At 39.0% G+C, this 26,338-nt stretch overlaps 1 protein-coding gene across 6 annotated transcripts in view; it reads right to left on the bottom strand.

Moving 5' to 3' along the window:
- Ythdc1 (YTH domain containing 1) overlaps nucleotides 1–26,338 on the bottom strand; it is a 78,676-nt gene continuing 52,338 nt past the window's right edge. For 3 of the 6 annotated variants that reach the window (XR_011225784.1, XR_011225783.1, XR_011225781.1), the window contains exons 10-15: nucleotides 19,784–19,887; nucleotides 16,960–17,063; nucleotides 13,758–13,862; nucleotides 4,202–4,303; nucleotides 2,403–2,648; nucleotides 1–609 (exon numbers count right to left, since the gene is read on the bottom strand). Coding sequence is in view for 2 of the 6 variants with exons in the window: in XM_069317976.1 (XP_069174077.1) it covers nucleotides 520–609; nucleotides 4,202–4,303; nucleotides 13,758–13,862; nucleotides 16,960–17,063; nucleotides 19,784–19,887 (505 nt within the window). In the remaining 4 variants the exon portion in view is untranslated. The remainder of the gene's footprint in view (nucleotides 610–2,402; nucleotides 2,649–4,201; nucleotides 4,304–13,757; nucleotides 13,863–16,959; nucleotides 17,064–19,783; nucleotides 19,888–26,338) is intronic. The other 3 variants (XM_069317976.1, XM_069317975.1, XR_011225782.1) reach the window with 2 other exon arrangements.

The following is a 26,338-nucleotide window of genomic DNA, read 5'->3' as shown; positions in this document are numbered from 1 at the left end:
TAATTTCAGTAATGTTTTTAATTAGTATACGAATGCCTTATAAACTCTATTTGCACTCTTGTTTTATGCTATACATCTAGATACTGTATTATGAAAAACAAATACACAATTGCCTTACTTATATACAAATATTAATAATAATTAATAATAATAATAATAAAAGCAGTTGCATTAATATGTATTACAAAAGGGAGAATTTTCTTATATGTGTAATGTCAAGACAAACACCTTGCAAAAAAATGATATATAACTAATCATGAATAATGTATCCTAACTCACTCGCCAGAGGTAATAAGTGAGGTAGCTATCCAAAATACTTCTTGGAAGCATGAATGGTTTTTACATATTTTCGTATATCCTCTCTTGCTTTTCCATTGCTATTTTCTATATTAATATTTTGTTCACCTCCACCATCTGCCACACATCTTAAGCCGACTTGTAGTGTCTACCACTTCAGTTTGGTCCATTCAATATTTATTAAAACCTTACAAAAGTTACTGTATATATAAAATGTTTACTTTATCTACGTTCTCGATATCGACGTTCACGACTTCGTTCCCGTCGATCCCTGGTCCGCTGCAAGAACTCATCCACACTGCGGTCGTAGGGCTGAAAAATACATGCCATTGCCAATGATATAGATATTAAGCTTAAATTTTCATAAGACATATGCCATTAACAATTATATTTAACAGTTAAATTATATTTAGAAATTACATTATCTCAAAGATATACTAATGCAGATCACACTGAAGCCCATCCTATTATGCCCATATTATGACAAAAATGTGTACATTAGACTCCAGGTTCATCATGGTATAACTTGGTTTACTGCTAGAGGAGCAATTGTCAATTTTTTTTGGATTAACCAAGAATGTTCTGCTTTTTCTTTTTATTATAAATTACTATACAATATAAGCATATATATTTAATATCATGTGTTTCAACTCAAAATGCTGTATTTTGTATATTTAATATTGCTCAAAGTAGGACCAATAAGAATTGGTTTCTTTACACAAGAATAAATTATGTTGTACAGTATTGTTATTTAACCTATAATTATATAGAAAACTCTGTTCTTTATGAATTGTATTGTTTTAAGCCTCATACCATTCCTGTTACCCACAGACAATTTTACCCATTGTGGGAGATTCAAAACTCAAACCAGGTGCATATTACACATTCCAATATGAGATGGCCCTGATGGACATTTTACATGATCAGATGACGACATGATCATTTTCCATACTGAATCAAAATCCTGAGTGATCTGGTTTCCTTCCTGCCGAGATTAGTAGAGTGCTGCCCACTCTCTCTAACACACCACCTACTCAGTTTGTACACAGCACTGCTGCTAAATGCACATTTAATACCCCCCCCCACACTAAATTGTAAAGACTTTGCAAGAACTGGAAGGTCTTACTGAGGAAAATATATTACAAGTACTGTAGTAAATTTTAATATTATCTATTAGATGATGAACTAAGCAACTAACAGCAAGGTAAGGGAGAGTAAGGTAGTTGTTGAAGGTGATCAACCTTTAGCCCCACCTCTCATATTGTCACTATCTCAAGTGACAAACATATGTCAAGGTGATTTTAAATAGTTTTAGTGTTAGTGGTGCAGGAATTCATGCTAGTGGAGAGAACTATTTTTTGTGTTGTGAAATGAGCAACTGTGCTGCCACAAGCTATGAAATATGATAAAAATAGTTCAATTATGGCTTTTAATGATGGGAGAAGCCAGCACGGTATATTTTCAATCACATAACTGTAAAAATAACTGAGAACAAGGAGTGGGCATGGGTAGTTGGCAGCCACTAAGCTATACCTATTTACTATCATATGTTTAGTTGAAAATTTTAGCCAATTTAGTGAAGTAAGATAAATCTGATGAAAATACTGAAAATAATTTAGGAAGGTTATTAATGTAAATTAGAAAGTGCAAGTGTTCTAAGAGACAGCCTTGAAAGGAGCCCACTTTTCACTGCTATCCACCACCACTGACATATTTACTCAACTATTCAGTTCAGTGCTTTCCCTGTTAACACTGCTGGTTTCTACATCTTGTCAGCAATTGTATTAAAAAAAAAAATAAAAATAAATAAAAATCTAGTCTGCCTGTAGTCTAGGAAGATGCAGTCTACTAATCCTTTATTACTATTGTATAAATCTGGTAACACTGTCATGGAATTATATACAGTTTTTGAAGTATGATTTTCCCTCTTCTGCTACAAAATATATTCTATGCAAATGTTATTTTTCCAATTACCTTTCCCAAGATTTTGTATGGGATGCATATTAGTGATACTGGTCTAAAATGTTGTGCTTTATCTTCTCTTTCCTAAACATTGGAATCTATTGCTCTATGTTCTCTTTCTTGAACATTAGAACTACACTGACCTTTTCCACATTTTTGGAGCTAATTTAATTGAAGTTGAAAGCATTAGCTAGAAGGTAACACAATCTCTGAGGCATCTTTCAGTAACCATGGATACACTTGGTCTGGTCCAGCTGCTTTTGCTACATCTAGTTCCTCCAAGTGTCTTAACTACTTCTACAGTAACTTTCATTGTTGTGTGAGGGTTTTGACTGTTGCCACCTCTCCTTAGGCACCAAACCATTCTTATTTTGCAGTCCTCTTGGAACCTGTGGTTGAATTCTTCACACATTATTTTGTCATTCTCTATGAGTGCTCTTACATGTCCTTGCATTCTGACTACACAGTCTCATTCTGTCATTTTCATCAGTATATACTATGCAAGAACTTGGGTTTTTTCCTTTTGTTGCAATATATTTTTCAAGCAAATGTTCCACTGACTCAATTCTGATGTCATTATTCTTGGCTGAATTTAGTGCAGCCCCATATCTTTTATGCCCCACTACTTAAGTACTGTACAATCTACACTAAACACAAATGCAGCATATCAAATAACAAATTTGATGCTACTTACTTGAAACACTCTTCAGATACTATTCAAAAGTGAAACATAAAAGTGAATAATAAGAGGAATTCCTGGTCCTGGTAAGTTAGCTAATGCTATTTAACACAGTTCCTAGTTACATAACTGGTGGAAATGTAGATTGACCATTTAAGCAGAGATAAAGTTGGCCAAGACAGGAAAGGATTACAGTAGTTATGAAGGCAGCAATGAGCAATTGTGAATACACAGCCACAACACAATGTAGTAAGATTCACTATTCCAATATGTATGTTGCAAGTTTAAGGATAATTCAGCTAGAATGTTTTATGTGTGTTTTTAATTACCAGTATATCCACCACTTAAGTATCAAACTTTTCCCAGAACATAAAGCTGTTTAATAAGAGTGTACATGCTGGTGCAGCTATCAGATTACCAGATAGGATAGAACAGCTCCATAATACACAGATAAAGCAGAAAATGAGATGCCAAGATAAAATTTAATGAAACAATATTGGCAAAACAACAGTCACTGACACAAAACTCTTCACTGAAGATAGCTAATGCGTCACAAAATGTTTCTGCAAAATAATATTCTTATATGGAGACATTTATCAAGAAGAGAAAGATCACAGTATCTACCTTTCTAATTTGTCTAGTACCTTCCACAAAATGATGTCTCCTCTTAACATGTAGTTATACCATGTGACTAACCTAACTTAGTAACATAGGAAATCCTAAACAAATTACAGCATTAGCTTAAGATAAAGCCATGTACAGTTGCATTTACCATAGATACAAAGCAAGATTAAGCTCTAAAGCCAACCATCTCTCAGTGAAGGTAATTTCTTAAGAATATTGGATTTCCAAGATATTGTCATTGCCTAAATGATTTCTTATAGAACACAAAATTTTGTTGCAAGTTATATGAAGTTTCTTCAGAATTACATCAATAGTTCTACTTTGTTTTTGCAGATTGCTAGAAGTTATTGCAAGAAGGGAGAATTTGTTTTTTCAGAGGATGAGTAATCCCTCCATGACATTCAACACGGCACCAGATCATTACCAATGCAACAATCAACCACCAAGAATGCAGCTGCCACACTTCCTCTCTCAACTTATTCAAATCAGTGTTGCAGAGCTGCTGCAAGTCACACCTATAGTCCTAGACAATGACAATGAGAATTTTACTTAAGACCAAGTGTCAAGATAACCAGTCACTCAATATGACAAGTCCCAACTTTCAAGGCAACAGCATTCACTGAATCAGCATTTACTTACATCAGCTGAAGGTCTCTTTTCAGAACGTGATCGTGATGCTGGGTACTCTGGCAATGGTGGCCCATCATAATATCGAGGCGGGCCAATTGGATCAAAAGGTGGCTGTGAATAGGAAAAAAAATGGAAAACTGTAAATAAACTAGTTGTTAGTCAATTGTCGAGGGTGATCAAAGGAGGTGTCCCAATTCCTTTTCCCGATATATATAAATCTGTTCAGAGCCACTAGTAATTTCATAACATGGAATTTACTGTAAATACACTACTGTACCTAAATTATATCTTCACTACACAAGCACTATTCTCAAAATAAAAGTACAATCTCAGGTAAATGAAGAGCATTTCCAGTGCATGAGCATTATTTAGGATACTATACAACACATATGCAAACCAATATTGGAGTATGCAGTGTCAGCCTGGAACCCATACCACTTCAAAGCCAGAAAAAAGCTTGAGAAACTCCAAATATCTGCCACAAAGTCAGTCCTTAAGATAAAGGAACTATGCTATGAGGACAGACAGAAAATGATAAATCTAACACCACTGGAGAAATAAAGAAGCAAAAAGGACGTATCAGCACGGTGGATAAAGACACGCTGTTAGAGAGGAGCAGGGCGGGTTAACGCTACAACAAATCAAAACTGAACACACGAATGTGGAATTAAATTAATTTGTAGTGTGAGGGAAGTGAGTGAATAAACTAGTTTTAGTCGGTTCCATAAATGGATTAAAATTTAAACATGACAAAAATCCAAGCTAATAAGAAGACATCGCATTGGCCAAATCATATTCCCCTACAAACATAACTATGCAAGTACAGTACTCTACTATCTCAAGTAAATAAGAGGCATATCCATAACATGAGAACTATCCATTATGATACTCTAATACATAACCAACATTTCCAGTACACAATCAACATATCCAGCATGTGATCAACATCTCCTGTATGCAAGTACTGTACCATCTCCAGCAAGTGGGCAGTCTCTTCAGAATGTGGGCAGCATCTCAAGCATGCAAGTGGCCATTCTAGCATGCGGTCATCATCTTCAGCATGCTAGCAGCATACCTAGCATGTGGTCATCATCTCCAGCATGCTAGCAGCATACCTAGCATGCGGGCAGCATCTCCAGCATGCGGGCAGCATCTCCAGCATGCGGGCAGCATCTCCAGCATGTGGGCAGCATCTCCAGCATGCAAGCAGCATACCTAGCATGCGGGCAGCATCTCCAGCATGCGGGCAGCATCTCCAGCATGCTAGCAGCATACCTAGCATGCGGTCATCATCTCCAGCATGCTAGCAGCATACCTAGCATGCGGGCAGCATCTCCAGCATGCTAGCAGCATACCTAGCATGCGGTCATCATCTCCAGCATGCTAGCAGCATACCTAGCATGCGGGCAGCATCTCCAGCATGCTAGCAGCATACCTAGCATGCGGTCATCATCTCCAGCATGCGGGCAGCATCTCCAGCATGCTAGCAGCATACCTAGCATGCGGTCATCATCTCCAGCATGCGGGCAGCATCTCCAGCATGCGGGCTGCATCTCCAGCATGCGGGCTGCATCTCCAGCATGCGGGCAGCATCTCCAGCATGCGGGCAGCATCTCCAGCATGCGGGCTGCATCTCCAGTATGTGGGCAGCATCTCCAGCATGCGGGCAGCATCTCCAGCATGCGGACAGCATCTCCAGCATGCGGGCTGCATCTCCAGCATGCGGGCAGCATCTCCAGCATGCGGGCAGCATCTCCAGCATGCGGGCAGCATCTCCAGCATGTGGGCAGCATCTCCAGCATGCGGGCAGCATCTCCAGCACACAAGTGCCATCCCTAGTACTTAAGTAGTAACCTCCAGTACATATCAATCATTTTAACACAAGTTTTGATGGAATCTCCCCCAGAACAGTTAAATACTGTACCTGGGGAATTACTTGTAAAATTGCCAAAACAATCAGTTGATTAAGATCTCATCATAAATTTAAAGAAGAAAGCCAAGGCTTAGAAAGTATCTTACTTATACTTAGTAAAGTATATAGAAAGTAAGATATAAAATCAGAGTTTACAAAAGGCAATAACAAACCTAACAAAATATCTAGTACCTCATGAGATGGAAATACAAGATCTGACAAATGCTGCTGCCAGTACTGGTCAAATCTGGATGTTACTGTATGTGGCCAGCTATGCAACTTTACAAATGGAATACATGAGAATAATGCTGAAATGAAACAACTCATTACTCAAATAGCTGAAGACAATTGATTGAGGAGTTATGTAAGCCACAATTCAGAGAACAGATGAAATTAGTAAGAAATTGGTCACAAATAAGATACTGTACAAAACATAGTACTGTAAATAGAGGTAAATAATATTTAACTGTAAAGAGAAGGAAATAAGTGTTGAATATAGAGACAAAGAGGGGAAAAAAGCTTAGCGGAAGTTTTAGGTGAAGTTGTAGGACTTTAAACAAGTAATTACCTAAGTGTAATTACCTAAGTATCCTATGTAGTTACAGGATGAGAGCTATGCTCATGGTGTCCCATCTTTCTAATTACAAAAAGATCCAATCACAGGTGAAGATGTGAATTCGGAAACCTTTGCATATATACGACACCCCCAGGGACGGTAAATGGATTAGGAAGCCCATGGGAAGAGGGGGGGATGGGGGGTGAGCCACTAAAGAATCAATTTCAAACAGGAGGAAAATATAACAAGCACTCCTTTTTTAAATAAAGAAAATGCCTCTACCAGCAATGGAAACCAATGACTAATCAGGGCAAAAAGCACCAGTAAGTCACCTTGGGATTCCCTTCAGCTCCAAATACCAAAGGAAACGAGGCCACAGGCAGAGCAGAATTGTTAGTCAGACACAACGAAGAGAAAAACGTCTCCCCACAGGGAAAGGCCTGCAACCACAACACCCTCAAGAAATAGAAGACAGCAAATTCTCAGTGGAAAGCAGCAGCTCAACTGCCTCCACTGTTAAAATGGAAGGGAATATTCTCAAAGAGGGCACAAACTCACCTAAGGTATCACCAAACCCATATTTGAAACCCTCTCTAATGCACGAGTGTCGTCTCCAGTGCACGAGTGCTGTCTTGTGCACACAAGCACCATCTTTAATGGTGAATACACATGAGTGCATGTCTATGCACTCAATGAAGAGGTTGTTGAAGCCAAATTCATCTACAACTTAATGGAAAAATATGATAAAAAACTTTAATGTTGAAAGAGGTAATTAGCATGCCAAGTATAAATGACACACACACACAATGAGCTAGATTTCAATCCCCCATAGTCACTGATAAGTAAGCATTACAGTACATTATTATCATCTTGAGCACAGGAGAACCGTTCCCCCCCCCCCCACTTATGAAAACGTGTCATCTGTGTTACTGCCACTATCTTGAGTATTCAGGTATAGTTGTGTACTGTAACCACAGTAAAGACCTTCCTTGACCTCAGGCTGAGCCCGGCCTGATGCCCAGGAGCCTGACCTCAGGCAGGGCTTGGGGAGTAGAACTCCCGAGACACACACTAGTTGTGCTCCATGTATGCTCCTCTAAATGATTAAAGTTAATGACACACTACCTTTATCATACAAACATTAAATGCAAGGAAATATTTCTGAAGATACAGTAATAAGAAAAGGTGGCCAGAGTGGTAAGGAGAGCCAAAGCAAAGCTCCTAATACTTAGGGATTTTTTCCACAGGGAGAGAGAGACTAGTGAACAAAGTATCCCGACGGTGGAGACGAAACATAGATCATCATCAGTGGACACCACAAACACTTGATGTGGCAGCATATCAAGGAGCCGATAAGAGTAAATTGTGGTGATCTACCAGCTACCCTAGACCTGGTGTTTACCCAAAATGAAGATGTAGAGAACTTACAATATGAATTGCCGCTAGGAGCCACTGACCATGATGTTATCATGTTTGATTATATTGTGGAAGTGAAAGAGACTGTATATTTCAATCATGTATCCCTTATACTACGCCTTTCTAAGAGTGTAACCTGACCATTCTTAGCTCTTCAAATGGAGTTTCTAGCACCCAGGAATAAACTTGGTCATCTTTCTCTAACTTTCCTGAGAATTTACATCCATTCCATAGTATGGTGTAAATTATATATCTGTTAGCCCTATTTTGAACATTTATGCATGGCTTTCACTTAATTTTAAGCTGCTAGTAATGACAATTAGATCTTTTTCATAATATAATTAAGAAATTTCAATACTGATTAGCTTCTTTAACCACTGCGCTGCGCCAACCGACAAATTTCGTTCTGAGAGTTGTACTATTTTTTTTAAAAAGGCTATATTTTAATGTGTTTGAATGTTTTCATCACTCTTTGTGTTTTGAAATGAAAATGGTTGAGTTTGCAAACATGTTGACATTAACTTTACCTGAATATTTATAAAAACAACAAAAATATGTCCTTAACAATTGCACTATGAAGTTTTTGCCAAAAACAGGTGCGCAGTTCAGGAGTTAAAGTACAGTGGTACCTCGCATAACGATCGCCCCAAAAGACGAATATTTTGGGTAACGAACGGCCCAATCGGCGTCAAATCGTCCCGTATGACGAACGCTGGTTTGAGTAACGTCAACACAACACGGTGGGGTCGCGCTGCTTCTTGCACATTCTTAGACGCCTCCGACGATGCACATAAATTATGTTGTTCTTGTTTAAAGATGCTAATGATGCTGGGATATAAAAGGGTGACTGCTGAGATGTTGCAAAGCATTGACGTTTTTGTAGGAAAAAAGAAATGAAATGTCTGATATACAACAAATGTCAAAAAGGTTCATTCGGTGTTCGGCAGGTAGGCTGCTCCATTATAACAATCTTTCTTTGTTTTAAATGTGTTTCATTTGTTTTGTATTTGTCATTTACGTCTCAATAATGGAGAAGCCTACTTTACATACACTGAATAAACCATTATGACATTTTCCTTTCTTCAAATGTGTTCAATATTTATTTTTCATTTGTCTTATAGCAAAAGGTTCGTTCGGTGGTCGGCAGGTAGGCTGCTCCATGTTTCTTACATAAAAAAAACGTAAATAATAAAAAAAAATGAAGAATTTTGAAAACCAGTATAAATGTCAAAAAGGTTCGTTCAGTGGTCTACAGGTCGGCTGCTCCATGTTTCTTAAATAAAAACAAAAAATATGAAAAATAAAAGAACTGTTGAAACAATTTGAAAAATGGACAAATGCCATAAAGGTTCGTTCAGTGTTTGTCAGGTAGGCTGCTCCATTATTGAGACATAAGTGACAAATACAAAACAAATGGAAAACATTTGAAACAAAGATTGTCATAATGGAGCAGCCTACCCAACAAACACTGAACGAACCTTTTGCTATAACGAATATGAAAGTCTAGGACTGCTGGCTGGGTTAGCACTGCTTGAGCAACCATTTGTGGCACACGCGCCTCTGGCTCTGAAACACCTGTCCCACACGGTGTTGAAAGACTGCGCTCAATCGGTGCAATTCAGACCCTATTGTTTGAAGAACATAAGGGTCATAACATTGGTGAAGCTAGGTGCAATAAGGGCTTAACACAACGGTCGGATGCCAGTGATACAGCACCTATGAGGATGATACAATCTCCGTGGTGTAGTGGTAAGACACTCGCCTGGCGTTCCGCGAGCGCTTTGTCATGGGTTCGTATCCTGGCCGAGGAGGATTTACTGGGCGCAATTCCTTAACTGTAGCCTCTGTTTAACGCAACAGTAAAATGTGTACTTGGATGAAAAAACGATTCTTTGTGGCAGGGGATCGTATTCCAGGGACCTGCCCGAAATGCTACGCGTACTAGTGGCTGTACAAGAATGTAACAACTCTTGTATACAGCGAGCGTATCTAGGTGTAGCTCTGAGCCCCACCCTTGCCATCTTGAATTTATATAGATGATACATAAATGAATCGTTTTCTGCATTCAGTGATGATGCATCTGATACAAGTAGCATAGATGAAGTGTTAGCGGCTTCCATGGTGGTGTTGTTCATTGATATTTTCAAGAATACCTGAATCTCTTCCTGACTGATGGACACTCTTTGAGGCTAGCTGAATCTCTTCCTGTGTGGGACCTTACAAAGTGATCTTTTCAAGACTACCTTACAAATTGAGCTTTTCCTATAATCGTTTCAATACTACCTTATGCTTTACAAGCTTGGCTACATACCACCTACAAGTACTAAAGCCAAGGGTGCACACGAGTGCGTTATTTGCAAGCACACAGAACGAAACAAGAAACGAAAATCTATCTGTAGCTGGCGCAAGGAGAGCAAAGTCGCACTGTGTACCATGGACTACTTCGTTGACTATTACGCACCTCCAAAGTACTGAGTGTGTAATACAGTGTGTTACTGTGTAAATAGTATGTGAAACTGTACATATTGTAATTTTAGTGAATTTTTACCATGTAATATTGTGACAATAACCATTTATTGTGGACACATTACTGATACATGTATCACAGTTCCATGGAAAATTATGAACATTCTACTGTATACATATTGTAAAGGTCAGAGGCTTCGTAGCCTGGTGGATAGCGCGCAGGACTCGTAATTCTGTGGCGCGGGTTCGATTCCCGCACGAGGCAGAAACAAATGGGCAAAGTTTCTTTAACCCTGAATGCCCCTGTTACCTAGCAGTAAATAGGTACCTGGGAGTTAGTCAGCTGTCACGTGCTGCTTCCTGGGGGTGGAGGCCTGGTCGAGGACCGGGCCGCGGGGACACTAAAGCCCCGAAATCATCTCAAGATAACCTCAAGGTCACAAATATGCATCATATACGATAAAAGAAACAAATAAAACCGCATTGGAAATGCATAGAAAAAATATTTGAAAATATATTTGTGGCAACACGCGGTGCTTGAATGGCCTGCGCGACCGTGTCTGGGTGCTTCACACACGGGCGACCAGGCCCTGATGACGTCACAGCGCACCTTGTCCACGCCCTCACAGCCAAAGTAAGTGGAATTTGGTAATTATTTTTACATAGACATGTTCAGGGACGGTAATTTATCATTTTGCAAAGAAAAATGATATTTTGGGGAATATTTGATGTCATGCACTCTGGGGGAATTTCACAATAAACACAGTGCATCACACTGGTTACATGGGGGACACTCGTTTTGTATGACGTCCGTTTCACATGACGAACATGGAACGGATTAAATTCGTTATGCGAGGTACCACTGTACTTGTTTTCTCTCCCTAAGCTTATATCTCTACACTTGTCACCAATTTTCAATCCATTTTGAAAGTGTATCTCAGTCTTCCTGCAGCATGTCTGAAATACTGAGTATGTACTCACTTGCACTTTGTGCCTACAGGATCGAGCATCGACTCTTGGATTACTAGTCCTATGTTAGTGTCACTGCAAAATGTAATAATACAGTACGGTACTGCCGTCAAATCCTGCATCTAAACCATTTATATATTGTATATTTGTCCCTTGACAGATCCCTGAGACACTCCACTTAAAACTGAAGTGTGGAACAGTTACATGTCATATTTTGTGCAAGAACCAAAACCTAATTCAGTTTAAGTGGTCCCATCCAATACCATGTACTCTACCCTTACCGTCCCTATAAACCCTATAAAGTTTTTGGTGTGCAAGTGTCAAACAATTTACTAAACTCTAGGTATATTAACTTATCCCATCACTTTGAAAGCAGAACCAAATATCACACAAAGTGATAATGCCAAAAACCATAATTATGCTTCTTTTAAATCTTCACGACCCTTCCTATTTTTATGATTTTTTTTTTACACAATACAGGTATAATATTTTCTAAAAAAAAAATCCAAACCTTTATACAACAGGTCCCTCTAATGAATATAATTACTTTTTTCCAAGAAATTATATTCTTGTGCTTTTTGGCATTCAGTAAAGGTTAGAGGATCAGTGAAGGCACAAAGATCCTCAAGAGATCTTGTATGCAGGACTACATACTGAGTAAACAAATTTACAATAATGGGAACCATGAAGAAAGTGGAATTAGTTATTTACAACCCTACACTAAATACAGGAAGGTGTGGGGGAAAGGAGTATGATGACAGTCGTAAAAAAACATTCATGAGGAGGATGATAAAAAAAAAACCTACAGTGGCAATGGAAATGAAAGCAAAGATCCTAGTCTGTACTTCGGAATGCTCACAAAGAACACGAAACACAGAGAGCAAGATTAGTGAACACAACAGACACTGTCTGTGGCAGCATACCATGGAGCTGACTAGAGAAAGAGGAAGGATCCACCAGTTTGTGGATCTCCTTGACTTGGTGGATAAACCAAGGTTTTGGATAGACTTGGTGTCTATCCAAAACAAGGAAGATTTAGAAAATTAAAGTATGAAGTGCCACTAGAACCCAGTGACCATCACGAAACAAATAGAAGAATGAGTGAATACAAAGGAATTACAGGAGAGTTAAGGCCTACCTGCTGGATGTATAATAGGAGTTTGAAATAGGAGGGTAGTCAGCAAATGAAATTATAAAACTAGTAACAGAGATGCACAAGTTCACGTATCTCTGAGCAGGGAAGTGGATGAGATGATTACAACAATCCTATGGTTCATCAGACAATGCGAGGAGGAATAGGAAGAAAACAAACTCATGGAAAACTATAGGGAAACCTCATACAGGAGTAAATAGGGAGGCACTATGAAGAGGCAGGAATAAGAACACTCGAGTAGTAGTGTGAAACGACACTGCAACATAAGCAAATGATCAATCCAGGCTGTTACATAGCCATATATACAAGGAAAACAACAGTATGAGACAAAGAGGACTACTCGGACAGACAGGAATGGAGGTTTTATGGGCAGGTTGCTGAAAATTGAGGATGGGGATATTTATGAAGGAAAACTTCTTACATTTGAAAGAAATATTTCTCAACAGCAAGAGGAAATTACTAGCTTGGTAGCCAAGCTGAAGGAACGGGAATTGCATATCAAACAACTTGAGAAAGATAATGAGATAGGGAAATTAAAGGGGGTTGTACATTGACGTACGTGCACATGATGTATGTGAGGCTCAGATTGGAATTCCATACCTAAAGCAGCATAGAACCTACAAAAACACTAGTGGTATGCATTCAAGCTTGTATCAGAAACATAAGCATTAAATTAGGAAGAAAGACTAAGGGAGTTGAACCTCATCACCCTTAAAGAGATAGGGAGCAAGGAGAAATGATAATGCACAAGATGCTCAAGGAAATTTACAAGGAAAATAAAGAGGATTTTTTAAATAAATTGCAATGTAGAATAAGGAAACATGGATGGAAACTTGAGGTGTAGACAAGTCGGAGGGATATTAGAAAAAATAAATGAACTAGAGATAGTATATGTTAATGAAATAGTTTAAAACTATAATAGATACACCAAACAATATACCAGTAATCAGGAGTGGTTGCATTAGACAACCTGAGCTGATACGGCAAAGCTCAGGCACTATACCAGACAAGCACATTTAGGAAAGTGTACACACAATCTATAAAAATACTTATTCATAAATACTGTGCAAATATTACCATATACAGTACATACCGGTGGAGGAAAAGCCATGGGAGGAAGATTGCTGGGAGCACGAGAGTGGAAGTCTCGCATCTCTCTCATAAAGTCTTGATACGTCTGCAATGAAGATTCCAAACACTGTTTATAAAAGGATAATTAGGTGTCTCAAAAATAAAGGCTGTTCCCCCCCCCCCCCTCCCCCCTCCCCAAAAAATAAAAATATAAAATATGAAAATATGATAAAAACCTGTGATGGATCACTGTGCAATGAGCAAAAAAAAAAAAACAAAATTAAAATACAGTACAGTACTTAGTACAGTGGCATCTTCAAATCCAGACCACAATATAACACATCAATTCTGCTATTAGATTTGCAGTAAATACAATATTAAACGTTTTGGATTTTGGATTTGGAGTTTTGATTCCTTTGAGGAAATAAAGATAATTATGTATTAATTTCCAGCAGATCGTATTATTTTGGTTTCCTATTTATCCTATACCGTAACTGGGATTTATGGGGACAGAGTCGAGGGACGGAGTGAGGCATCGAGAGAGTTCTGTGAGGCGGATGAGGACAGGGAAGAAATGGAGAGACGACTCATCGCCTGCACATGGGAACGGAGTCTTTTAATTTAGATATATTTTGACAAAAAAAGAAAAAAAGCAATGAATGTAATGAAACGCCATTCTCTGGGCGAGTCCCGGGGGCTACCCGGAGGCTCCCCGAAGCTTTCCAGGCTGATATAATTATCCCTAACTATGGCATCAGTCGATGGTGGTGTTCTAGGCCTACTGGGGACCACGAGCCAGAACCTGGCCCCCTTAGAGAGGCATGAGGAGCAATGGCCTATAGAATGCACATGTGATTTTGGAGCATTCTATATCTGCCAACGATTGGGACAGGCACCCAGAAAGGTAAGCGCCCCAAAACAAACCCCTATTCTGGTGAAAAACAATGAAAATAGACAAATGAGTGGACAAAACTCACCAAATGAAAACGAGCAAGCGAGCTTGACGTCACACAAGCCGCGCCACATGTCTGCACAGCTTTCCCCTCCCCGGGAGGGGGAAGGGGAAGCCCCAGACCCCGTGCAGGCGATTCACCCTGCAGTACTGAGGCTGGATGCCAAAAAACATGAAAAACCACCAACCAGAGGGAGGGAGGGAGGGTGGGTTGCCGAGGAGCCTCCGGGACTCACCCAGAAAATGGAGTTTCATTACATTCAACGCTGGTTTTCTGGGGGGAGCCCATTTGGCCCCTTTCTGAATAGCTCTGGTGGAGTCGACGGGGCTTCCCCCCCCAAAAAAAAAAGATACCCCTGGCCCCTTAATACTCATTATTATTACCTGTAAATGTACCTGCATTACTGCCCCGTATCTTGTACTTTAAGAATAAATGGTACAATAAATTACTATAGTCTGTAACTTATTATTTACGAGTTGCTCAGTGCAATAACATTGAGAAATATTTCTTTTATGCTGGCTGGTGCTGCATACTCAAGTAATGGTCTTGAACAAGCAGTGTTTATGAACTTGAAAGTCTCCTTGTTTAAATTTTGAAAGGATGTTCTTATGTTTGCTAACTTCCCATATGCTACTATTGTTATCCTGTTCACACAAGCTTTCGGTATGGTCCGCTTTTGTGGTCCAGTATAGTATTCAAGGGTACGAAGGTCCCTCAAATGAAATGTTTTTACCCACATTCAGGTGTTAGTCTAGGGATTATGTCTACTCCCAGGTAATTTTTTCTTATTATTTCTTATAACTGGCTTCCCTTTATGGTGCAGCTAAATACAGGTCTCCCTTACCCATTTTCATTACTTGACACTTATTTGGATTAAATACCAGCAGCCATTTATCTGCCCACTCCTCAAGGTTATTAAAGTTGTCTTGCAGCACCCTACACTTCTCTTTAATTTTTATTCTTCTCATTAACTTTGCATCATCTGCAAACATCAGCATGTACAAGCCTCCCTCCCTCTTTGGGACCATTTACATACGGTAAATTAAAAACAGCAATGGTCCTAGGACAAAGCCCTGTGGATCACCAGTTTTCACTCCTCTCCAGCCTGACATATCCTCTCTGATGATGACCCTTTGTTTCCCATTTGTCAACTATTCTTAGACCCAATCCAGTGCCTTTCTTGTTATCCCAGTCTCTCTCTCAATCTTGTGTACAATATTAGTCTTTTGTTTGGAACTATATCAAAAGCATTTTGGCAGTCTAGGAAGATGTAGTCTACCCGATCTTCCTTCTGTTGCCTTGTCTTGGTGGCCCTGTCACCGAATTATATCAGGTTTGCTACGCATTATTTTTTCCCTCTCTGAAACTATGTTGTGCCTCTGTTGTAAAATTTACTCTTCCAAAAATGTTTTACAATCCTTTTTCTGATGACTTTTTCTAGAATCTTGCATGGAATGCATGTTAATAACACTGGTCTATATATAGATATATACTAGTCTAGTGCTTCATATCTAAACCCTTTCTTGAATACTGAAACTACATTTACCCTTTCTAGATTTCCAGTAGCTTTTCCATCTCTAGTGTGACATTGAATACTATAGTTAATGGGAAACACAAGATCCCTGCAGCTTTCTTCAGTAACCATGGTGATATCTGGTCTGGCCCTACTGTTTTTGTTACAGCCAGTTCCTCCAGGTGTCTTTTTATCTCTTACAGTAAAATAATTTGGGTATTCAAGTGTGTCTATGCCTCCAGTAATGTTCTCTGTATAGCTTCAAATTTAGATATAACTTCTGCCATGAAAGGGAACATTAAGATAGAACAACATTCCTGGCAGGAAAAGTGGGAGCAATAGCAGTTACCTGTAAAAATTGAAATAAATGAGCTCACTCCCTAGGAAGGCAATTTATGCAGATATAGAGTAGGAAAAGCAATGGGCATAAGACCATAGTTTGTGGGATCTTACCTGAAACATTGCCATAGCCAGAAGAGCTAGATTAAGAGGGCTAAATGGGCCAGCAGGCCGCTAACACACAGACTCATTAAGCAGCAAACCAGCCTTAGGCCAGGCAAAGAGAGCAGAGCAACTATCAGTAACAGCCACAGGTAAACATGAACTCCTAACATTGCATAATTGTTTCACAATGCAAATTTATAGAAAAAGGGAGAACCATCAATCCAATTCAATAGAGGTATAATTTTGTACACTATAACTAAATGGCTGTATCTTTTAGCTATAGGGTACATAAATTTCAGGAAAATAGCACTCACCAGTTTATGACTGCTTGTACCATTGTAAGAAGACCCTTCTCTCCGAGGTACATTGCGATATACAGGTGATCTCTCCCTCACGCGCTCACGATTATATGTGTTTGCTGAAATAACCAGGTTGCAAATACATTTAATTGGCTAAGAGGAAATAAAGTGATAATACAAATACTGGACCTGAATACAAAAAACAAATAAATTCATGGAACAATGATATGCTAAAAAATGTAGAATGTAATGACAAGCCCCTTTCTTACCTCATTATCTTCCCAAAGCTTGTGGCAGATATCACAGGCCCCCCCCCCCCTTTAGGTTATCTGGCTCAGAGATATTCTTGGTCTACCGTGAACCACAACCAGACTCTGGCTCCCTCAAATAGGGAAAGGAGTTACAATGCATCCTCACTAACAAACCTCGATCTATCGAATTCCCGGATGATCCGAACAAATTAAATTCGGTATTAAATGTTCAATGGAACATAAAAATGTTCGATTAAGTGAGGACTGTTCATCCAAGCGATCACTCAGACCAAGCTGGCATAGTTGATGACAGCCACTGTCATCAACTAGATGATGACATCTGACTTTAGTGTCAGGAGGCAGGTGGTGGAAGTTATTCTCATTGGGGGTTGTCAGAAAAGACTGGCGGGGTCAGTGGTGGAAGGTGTTGTCAGGGGAGGCAGGTGGTGTCAGTGGTGGAAGGTGTTGTCGGGGGGAGGCAGGTGGTGTCAGTGGTGGAAGGTGTTGTCGGGGGGAGGCAGGTGGTGTCAGTGGTGGAAGGTGTTGTCGAGGGAGGCAGGTGGTGTCAGTGGTGGAAGGTGTTGTCAGGAGAGAAAGGTGGTCAGTAGTGGACGTTGTCAGGGGAAGCAGGTTATCTTGAGATGATTTCGGGGCTTAGCGTCCCCACGGCCCGGCCCTCGACCAGGCCTTTTTGATACCCCCCTCCCCAGGAAACAGCCTGTAGCAGCTGTTTAACTCCCAGGTACCTATTTACTGCTAGGTAACAGGGGTATCAGGTTGAAAGAAACATTTTGCCCATTTGTCTCCGCCTCCATCGGGAATCAAACCCAGAACCTCAGGACGACAAATCCGAAGTGCTGTCCACCCAGCTGTCAGGCGCCAGGGTGGTGTCACTGCTACCCAGCTGTCAGGTGATGTCAATGGTAGACTGTATATAAGTCACCAGAGGCAAATCCTCAGCAGTTTAAAGACCAACTAATTAAAACAGAAAATGACTTGGAAAATCTCTCAAACCCATCCCTGAATAACATCTTGTTTTGCAACTTCAACCTACAGTCCCTAAAATGTGGCAAATATGAATCATATTTTCTTCATATCTATAATGTTTTCACTATGGGTTTTTTTCTTCAAGCACAATGATGTATTGGGCAATCAATAATGCTATTTATATCACAAAGTCACAAAGTATATAACAGAGATACACACACATTCATGAACAATATTATGTTCTTTGAACACTAAAACAAAATTTTTTTGCTGTTATTACATAGTTATATGTAACGTGTGTGTGTGTGTGTGTATACAATCCCCATTTTATGCAGCGTTAGAAAGCACTAAGCAGTTCTGGTGGGTGTGGTAATCTCATAATCCACACAGCATAGTGCCACATGCCAATTAGTTGCTGTGTCTCACACAACAAAGAACCTCCTGATATACTATGCACATTGGTAACTAACAACAAAACTACTATCATCATCAGTACACTATACTGATCACTGAATATCCTGAAAATTATTCATTTTCAGTATCATGAAAAAGAATAATTTTCCACAAGGAAGGAAGGAAGGAACTATCAGGGGAAATAACCAAGCCATTACAACTATATAGCACTTGGAAAGGGATCAGGATAAGGATTTGGGATGGGACAGGGAAGGGAAGAAATGGTGCCCAACCACTCCGACGGTCTAATTTTCCACAAGTTCTTTTTCGAGAGTAATGTGAGGTCTCACTTTAAGATGCATGGGTGCACCAATCTGTGGGAGTGTGCTGTGAACATCGTAACCAGTAATGGGTTCACTGATATCTGAATCTTGTATGTAGTCTTTATCACTGTCAAAATCTTCTATCCTTGTTCAATGATCATAATTACTTATATATTTCTTCATCATTAAGTGATGCTGTGGGCGGAAGCAGCAAGGCAGTGCTGCTCCCGCCCACATGGTTGCTTTCTCAGTACTCAAGCCCCAACACCAAGGAGGAAGTACATGTACCTGCGCAATTTTTAAATCGTATGCAGTACAGTACTTTAAGACATTCCTGACTGTCACACAGTTTACATATAATTGGTGAGAACATCCATGGTTGTGTTGCACGTTGAAGGGTTAAGAACCCCATGCCCTAGCAACTTCTTTATGGTCAACAAAGAGTTCCAGTTTAGCATTATCAGCTTAAGCAAGGTCACTCTCACACTCAATATTCAATTAAACACTAAAAATATCATCATAAAAATGTTTAAATAATTCTACAAGGCAGATTTTATGATGCATGCCAGATGCTGACATCAGTTTCAATCATTGCAAAATACAGCTTGAATTATTTTCATCTTTAAAACTATAGTACTGTATTAGGGTTTTGTTAGTAAAAATTTACATACTGTACCAATAATGAGTATAGTTTAAAGGCATGCACAGTCCAAATTCCAATACAATACATTTTTAACCATTCTTACCATATAGAAAGTCTTCCTGGGCATTAAGGAATATATATTTCAAAATTTCAGTGCAAAATACTGCACAAGGCTTCTCGACCATGAATACCTAATTAGGTTAACCCTGTCAACCCTGAACCTTAAAGTTGCTGTTATTTACCTGGTTTTTCAGTTCTGCCCCTGAAATTTGGTGGCCCTCGCAATCGTTTCACTCTCGGACCATAATCATCTCCATCATATCTCCGTCGTCGACCGCCACCACGACTGTTGGAAGGAAAAAATAATACTTTCAGTAATGAAAAAAATATTTATTGCATGCATTTTTTATACTCTTAAATTACAACCTCATTAGAACATTAAAGTTTGTATGGGTTATAAGTAGCTTACAGTTGAAAGAGCAAGAAAAAATAGGAGTTACTGTACTAGACAATGAAATATAAAGTGAAGACACAGGAGCATATAATATACTCCATGTCACAGTGTGGGAAGGTGCAATAGAAGAATTGAAGGTGTAGGTTAACCCTTGAACATTTTTGTGATGCCTACAGTTGTCATTTACTCAAAACGTTAGAACATTCCAATAACAGCTGTAGTCATTTTCAATGTCACGTCGGTAAACTTTAACTCGCCTCCTTGTTATTTTATTTTTATTGCTTTTTAAAATGCTATAATAAAGTATAACTCTTTAGAACAAATCCACAAGGGCCGTGATGAGGGTTCAAACCTACGCACGGGATGTTTCCCGCTGTACTTTAAGTCAACTGTGCCACGACATGGTTGACAGGGCCCTCATCACGGCCCTTGTGGACCTGTTCATTTGATATATCACGCTATTGTGATTTCTGTGTGTATAACTCTTTAACTTTAAAAGACAGCAAACTGAACACTTTACCCATGCAGAGCAATTTCGTAACATGCGTTGGAAGTAAAATATCGCTAAGCGACTTGCGCTTGACTCAAGATGCTGGTACAGTAGCACCCAAAATTGGTAAGGGGGCAAAAACGTGAAAGGGTTAGTATGCAGTATTACAAATTAAAAATACTATTATTACAGTAATAAAAATTCAAAATTTGAAAATAAATTGTGGAGACAAAAATAATTCTAGTTTAACTAAGAAAAATTTAAATAGAGTTTGAAGAGATCAGACGAATAATGAACCAAGAAAACTGATTTGTACTGCAATACACAATCTGCTTTGTAGGATAGTAGTTTTGGAACCTAAAACAAAGGTGAATATGTAGGCTAGTACATATAAGTACAAAGGTGAATATGTAGGCTAGTACATATAAGTACAAAGGTGAATATGTAGGCTAGTACTGTAGAAGGAAAATTATTTATTCTTATGGGTGAGGAAACAAAGGTCACAAGGTGTATGGAACACACAAAATGGAAGACAATCATCATACAAGGAACAGTACAGTCTTCCCATCAGTTAGTATTTAATAAAAAGTAAAGTTATACATGGAAGCTTAGAATTGTAAGATAATAAACCATAAATCAATATAACAAATGTTATACAGCACAGTACTGTATATCAGTTGAGGATCTAGCAAATTAAAAAAATAGCTACATTAATCATAAATAAAATGAGACATTTGTATGGCATATTTAGACTTGGGAGGGAAAAAGCTGTATGTAGTCACCTACCCCACTCACTCTTGAAGGTAAACATTTAACTAGTGTTACTGTATTAAGTTTTACGACTAGTACTAAAGTTAAACTAATGTAGCATTATACCAAAATCATCCTCATACTTCCTTTTCAACAAAGCATAATTAGAAAGATTGCTACAATATCAAACATATGTTAGTGTCAATAATCTCAAAGTCTTAAAATAAATACCTCGTTAATGCTCACAAAGTTTGAAAATTCAAAAACTGTATGCATTTATCTCCATTTCTGGTTGTCTGACAAAATAAAAAAATTGATGAATGCAATCATATTTTACCAAAGTACAGTACTGTATTTTGTTCACTGTACTGTACATGTTAGCACTCAACAGTTTAGGTTCTGTACATGCAACACACAAAAGAAAAAACAATTGCCTATCTACAGTAAAAATCTAGAAATGAAATCAAAAGAAGTGCAATATATACATTCTAGGAAAAAGTGAGTTGGATGTATTTTGTTTTAAGAAATGCCTGGAAAATACAGAGAAGTTTTTTCATCATACGATAACTGCACTAGCATCTCCCAACATCATAATATTTGCTTATGCCTATCTTTACTCTTTTGTAAGAATATCAACCTAGAGAATTAGGCTTTACCACTGTGCTGCTTGGGACCCCCCTCACCCTGTGCGCAGGAAATAAATTCTTGGCAAAACTTTTGTTTGTTTTTGAAATGTTAAATACCCACCATACACTGCATGAGAAATCCCACAGCAGCCGATGCTATGAGTACGACGCCACCTCCCTTACCAAAATGGCTCCTCCCAACATACTCCTGTTGCTATTATTACACTATATACACACACATTGTATATGCCCATGTACATGTGTGTGTTCACCATAGCAAACCACTAAGCTAATATGGTGAGCAAAACAAGAGTGGCTGCCACACACAGTGACGCTACCATGATTTCCTCCCTCACCAAAATTCCTCCTCCCACAATACTACACACAGTGCTAATTATCCAACCTGTCCTCTTAAAAAGAACGTCGCTTTTGGCCGTTTGCCTGTATGGTCGAATTTGGACGTAATTTGAAAATGAAAAAAAATGAAAATAAATTTGGGATTTTTTTTTTTCAACAACAGTAAGTTAAGGGTCCTCTGATAGGTTAGGTGGGCAGGAAATTCTCATAAAGTTTCAAAACGTTATGAAAAACGTTAATTTAAAGTGTCCTCGTATAACCTCTGCGTGTACGCCGGCCGACTCAAATAGAAAACGGAACAGAACGTCACTTTTGTGAGTCGATTTCATTTCAAATTACGTCCAAATTTAGCCATATCGCGCATACGAGCCAAAAGTGACGTTATTTTTAAGAGGACGGGTTGAATTATCACCACAATCCTGCTATTAAGGATTAAGGATAATTAATTATTATCACAATCCTGGTCACTAAATCCTGTAAATGAATAATTGACCACAAGTTTATTTGTAGGGGAACATAAAGAAGTCGTTTGAAGATTCCTAGATGGACGAAATAATGCTGTGGTGCTGTGGCTGTCGCTGTGAACATCGTGAACATCATTGATTCACTGATATTTGACCATTGTAAATAGGTATTATCACACTCGAAGACACACACACAATTATCACACACACACTCGCAAGGAAAACAAGCCTAAGCAGGGAGATTGAGGAAATAGAACAAACGTTGAAGCGATCATATGAGTCTGAGGAAATGGAATTGGAACAGAAAGCTATACAAGAGATAAGGAAAAATCCAAAATATTTTTATTTTGTTTGATAAACTAATGATAATAAATGCATATAGTCCACCGCCAAGCAGCACATGGTCAAACGAGGAGCTAGATAGTAAACGTGAAGGTCTTATAACAATAATGAGAGAGATTATAGCGAGAGCGGATAACGATTGATCACGACTGTTGATAGTCGGTGACTTCAATTTGAAATCCATAGACTGGGAAGCATATGAAGCTAAAACAGAAGATTTTTGGACCTGTAAATTTGTAGACCTCATCCTGGAAACATTCCTGTATCAACATGTTAAACAAGCTACGAGGATTAGGGAAGGGGACGTTCCCTCCATGCTAGATTTGATATTTACCAGGAAGGAGGAAGAGATATTTGACATTCAGTACCTTCCTCCCTTGGGTAAAAGTGACCATGTCTTTTTGGGAATAAAGTATGCAATGCATTATAAGCTGGAAGAAAATAAGGAGGTTGAAGCAGTTGAAAAACCAGACTTCAGGAGAGGACATTATGGTGACCTTAGAAATTTTTTTAGTGAGTATAATTGGACAGACTTGATGCTAGGCAAGGAAGTGAATGAGATGTATGTCAAGTTTTGTGAAATATATGATAAAGGCACAAAAAAATTTATACCAAAACAGAGATGCAGAACTAGGAAACAGGAGTGGTTCAATAGAAATTGCGAGAGGGCTAGAGACCAAAAGACACAAAAATGGAATCAATACAGGAAGAGGCCGAACCCCCAAACATACCAGCGATACAAAGATGCGAGAAACAACTACACGGCAGTGAGGAGAGAGGCAGCAAGAAATTTTGAAAAAGGGATTGCAGACAAATGTAAAACAGAACTAGGTCTATTCTATAAATTCATAAACAACAAATTGCAGGTAAAGGATAATATTCAGAGGTTGAAAATGGGAAATAGATTCACGGAAGATGAAAAGGAAATGTGTGAAACACTAAACGAAAAGGTCCAAAGTGTGTTTGTACAAAATGAAATCTTTAGGGAACCAGATACAATAAGAATTCCAGAGAACAACATAGAGCACATAGAGGTGTCTAGAGACGAAGTGGAAAAAATGCTCAAGGAGCTAAGTAAGAACAAAGCAGTTGGTCCAGATGGAGTTTCACCAAGGGTTCTGAGAGAATGTGCACCTGAGCTCAGCATTCCGCTTCAACTGATTTTTCAGGCATCCCTGTGTACAGGAGCTGTAGCTGATGTGTGGAAAAAGGCTAACATAGTTCCAATCTACAAAAGTGGAAACAGGGAAGACCCCCCTTAATTATAGACCTGTATCATTGACAAGTGTAATAGTCAAAATATTGGAAAAAATAATTAAAACTAAATGAGTAGAACACTTGGAGGAAAATGACATAATAATAGACAGACAGTATGGTTTTCGATCTGGAAGACCCTGTGTAACGAACTTGCTCAGTTTTTATGATCGAGCCACAGAGATTTTACAGGAAAGAGATGGTTGGGTTGACTGCATCTATCTGGACCTAAAAAAGGCTTTCGACAGTTCCCCATAAGAGGTTGTTCTGGAAACTGGAACATATTGGAGGAGTGACAGGTAAGCTACTAACATGGATGAAAAATTTCCTAACTGACAGAAAAATGAGGGCCATAATCAGAGGCAAGGTATCGGATTGGAGGAATGTCACAAGTGGAGTACCACAGGGTTCAGCTCTTGCACTGGTAATGTTCATTGTCTACATAAACGATCTACCAGTGGGAATACACAATTACATGAACATGTTTGCTGATGATGCTAAGATAATAGGGAAGATAAGAAACTTAGATGATTGTCATGCCCTTCAAGAAGACCTGGACAAAATAAGTATATGGAGCAACACTTGGCAAATGGAATTTAATGTGAATAAATTCCATGTTATGGAATGTGGAATTGGAGAACATAGACCCCACACAACCTATAAATTATATGAGAAATCTTTAAAGAATTCTGATAAAGAAAAGGATCTAGGGGTGGTTTTAGATAGAAAAATGTCACCTGAGGACCACATTAAGAACATTGTGCGAGGAGCCTATGCTACACTTTCTAACCTTAGAATTGCTTTTAAATACATGGATGGAGAAATACTAAAGAAATTGTTCACGACTTTTATTAGACCAAAGCCGGAATATGCAGCGGTTGTATGGTGCCCATATCTTAAGAAGCACATCAACAAACTGGAAAAGGTGCAACGACATGCCACTAAGTGGCTCCCAGAACTGAAGGACAAGAGCTACGAGGAGAGATTAGAGGCATTAAATATGCAAAAACTAGAACATAGAAGAAAAAGAGGCGATATGATCACTACGTTCAAAATAGTAACAGGAATAGATAAAATTGATAGGGAAGAATTCCTGAGACTCGGAACTTCAAGAACAAGAGGTCATAGATTTAAACTAACGAAACAAAGCTGCCGGAGAAATATACGAAAATTCACTGTTGTAAACAGAGTGGTAGACGGTTGGAACAAGTTAAGTGAGAAGGTGGTGGAGGCCAAAACCGTCAGTGGTTTCAAAGCATTATATGACAAAGAGTGCTGGGGAGACGGGACACCACGAGCGTAGCTCTCATCCTGTAACTACACTTAGGTAATTACTCAGGCTCTTCTGTAATACTGTACTATAATGGTCTAAATAATACTAGTTATATATATTTTTACATTTTTAGGAGATGCTGTGGTCACAAGTTTAACAGCAGTACTGTACTGTGGTTACTCACCAGCCTTGGTTACTCACTCAGTATCGAGGCCTTCACACCCAGGAATGTTGCCCACGACTTAAAAAAAAAAAAAAAAATGGCGTCTGTTTACAAAAGCCCTGAGGAAGCTCATGTGAACCCCATGTAGCTGCGGGAGTTTTGAATCATACGCTATACCTATTAAATCCCGGAGGTTTGTTGAGCAAACCCCCCCCCCCAGTCGAGCTCCTACAGGAGCGTTGCGCAATTCAGTGGTTAAATACCATAAACAGTTCTGTATTTATTTTTAGATTCGTTACATACGACTAATAACCAAAACAAACATAAGAGCAGTAAATTTCATTAAATGTATTAACCCTTTAATTGCGCATCGCATCATATGATGCTTTGACTGACTTGCAGTAAATTACGCATCGCATCATGTGATGCTTTGGAGTACTACGCAAGATTTAAACGGCCCGTGGATACATGGGGTTCACCACACCTTCATCAGGGCTCTTGTAAACAGACGCCATTTTTTAAAAAAATCGTGGGCCAAACTCCCGGGTGTTATTGGCCTCAGTATTGAGTGAGCAACCAAGCCTGACGCACGCAGCATGAGCTAACAGCACTGCTGTTCAGCTT

This window comes from Procambarus clarkii, chromosome 89 (assembly GCF_040958095.1).
Source record: "Procambarus clarkii isolate CNS0578487 chromosome 89, FALCON_Pclarkii_2.0, whole genome shotgun sequence".
Taxonomy (NCBI): Eukaryota; Metazoa; Arthropoda; class Malacostraca; order Decapoda; family Cambaridae; genus Procambarus; species Procambarus clarkii.
Note: the sequence above shows the minus strand (reverse complement) of the source record. Positions and strands in the feature narration are given on the sequence as shown.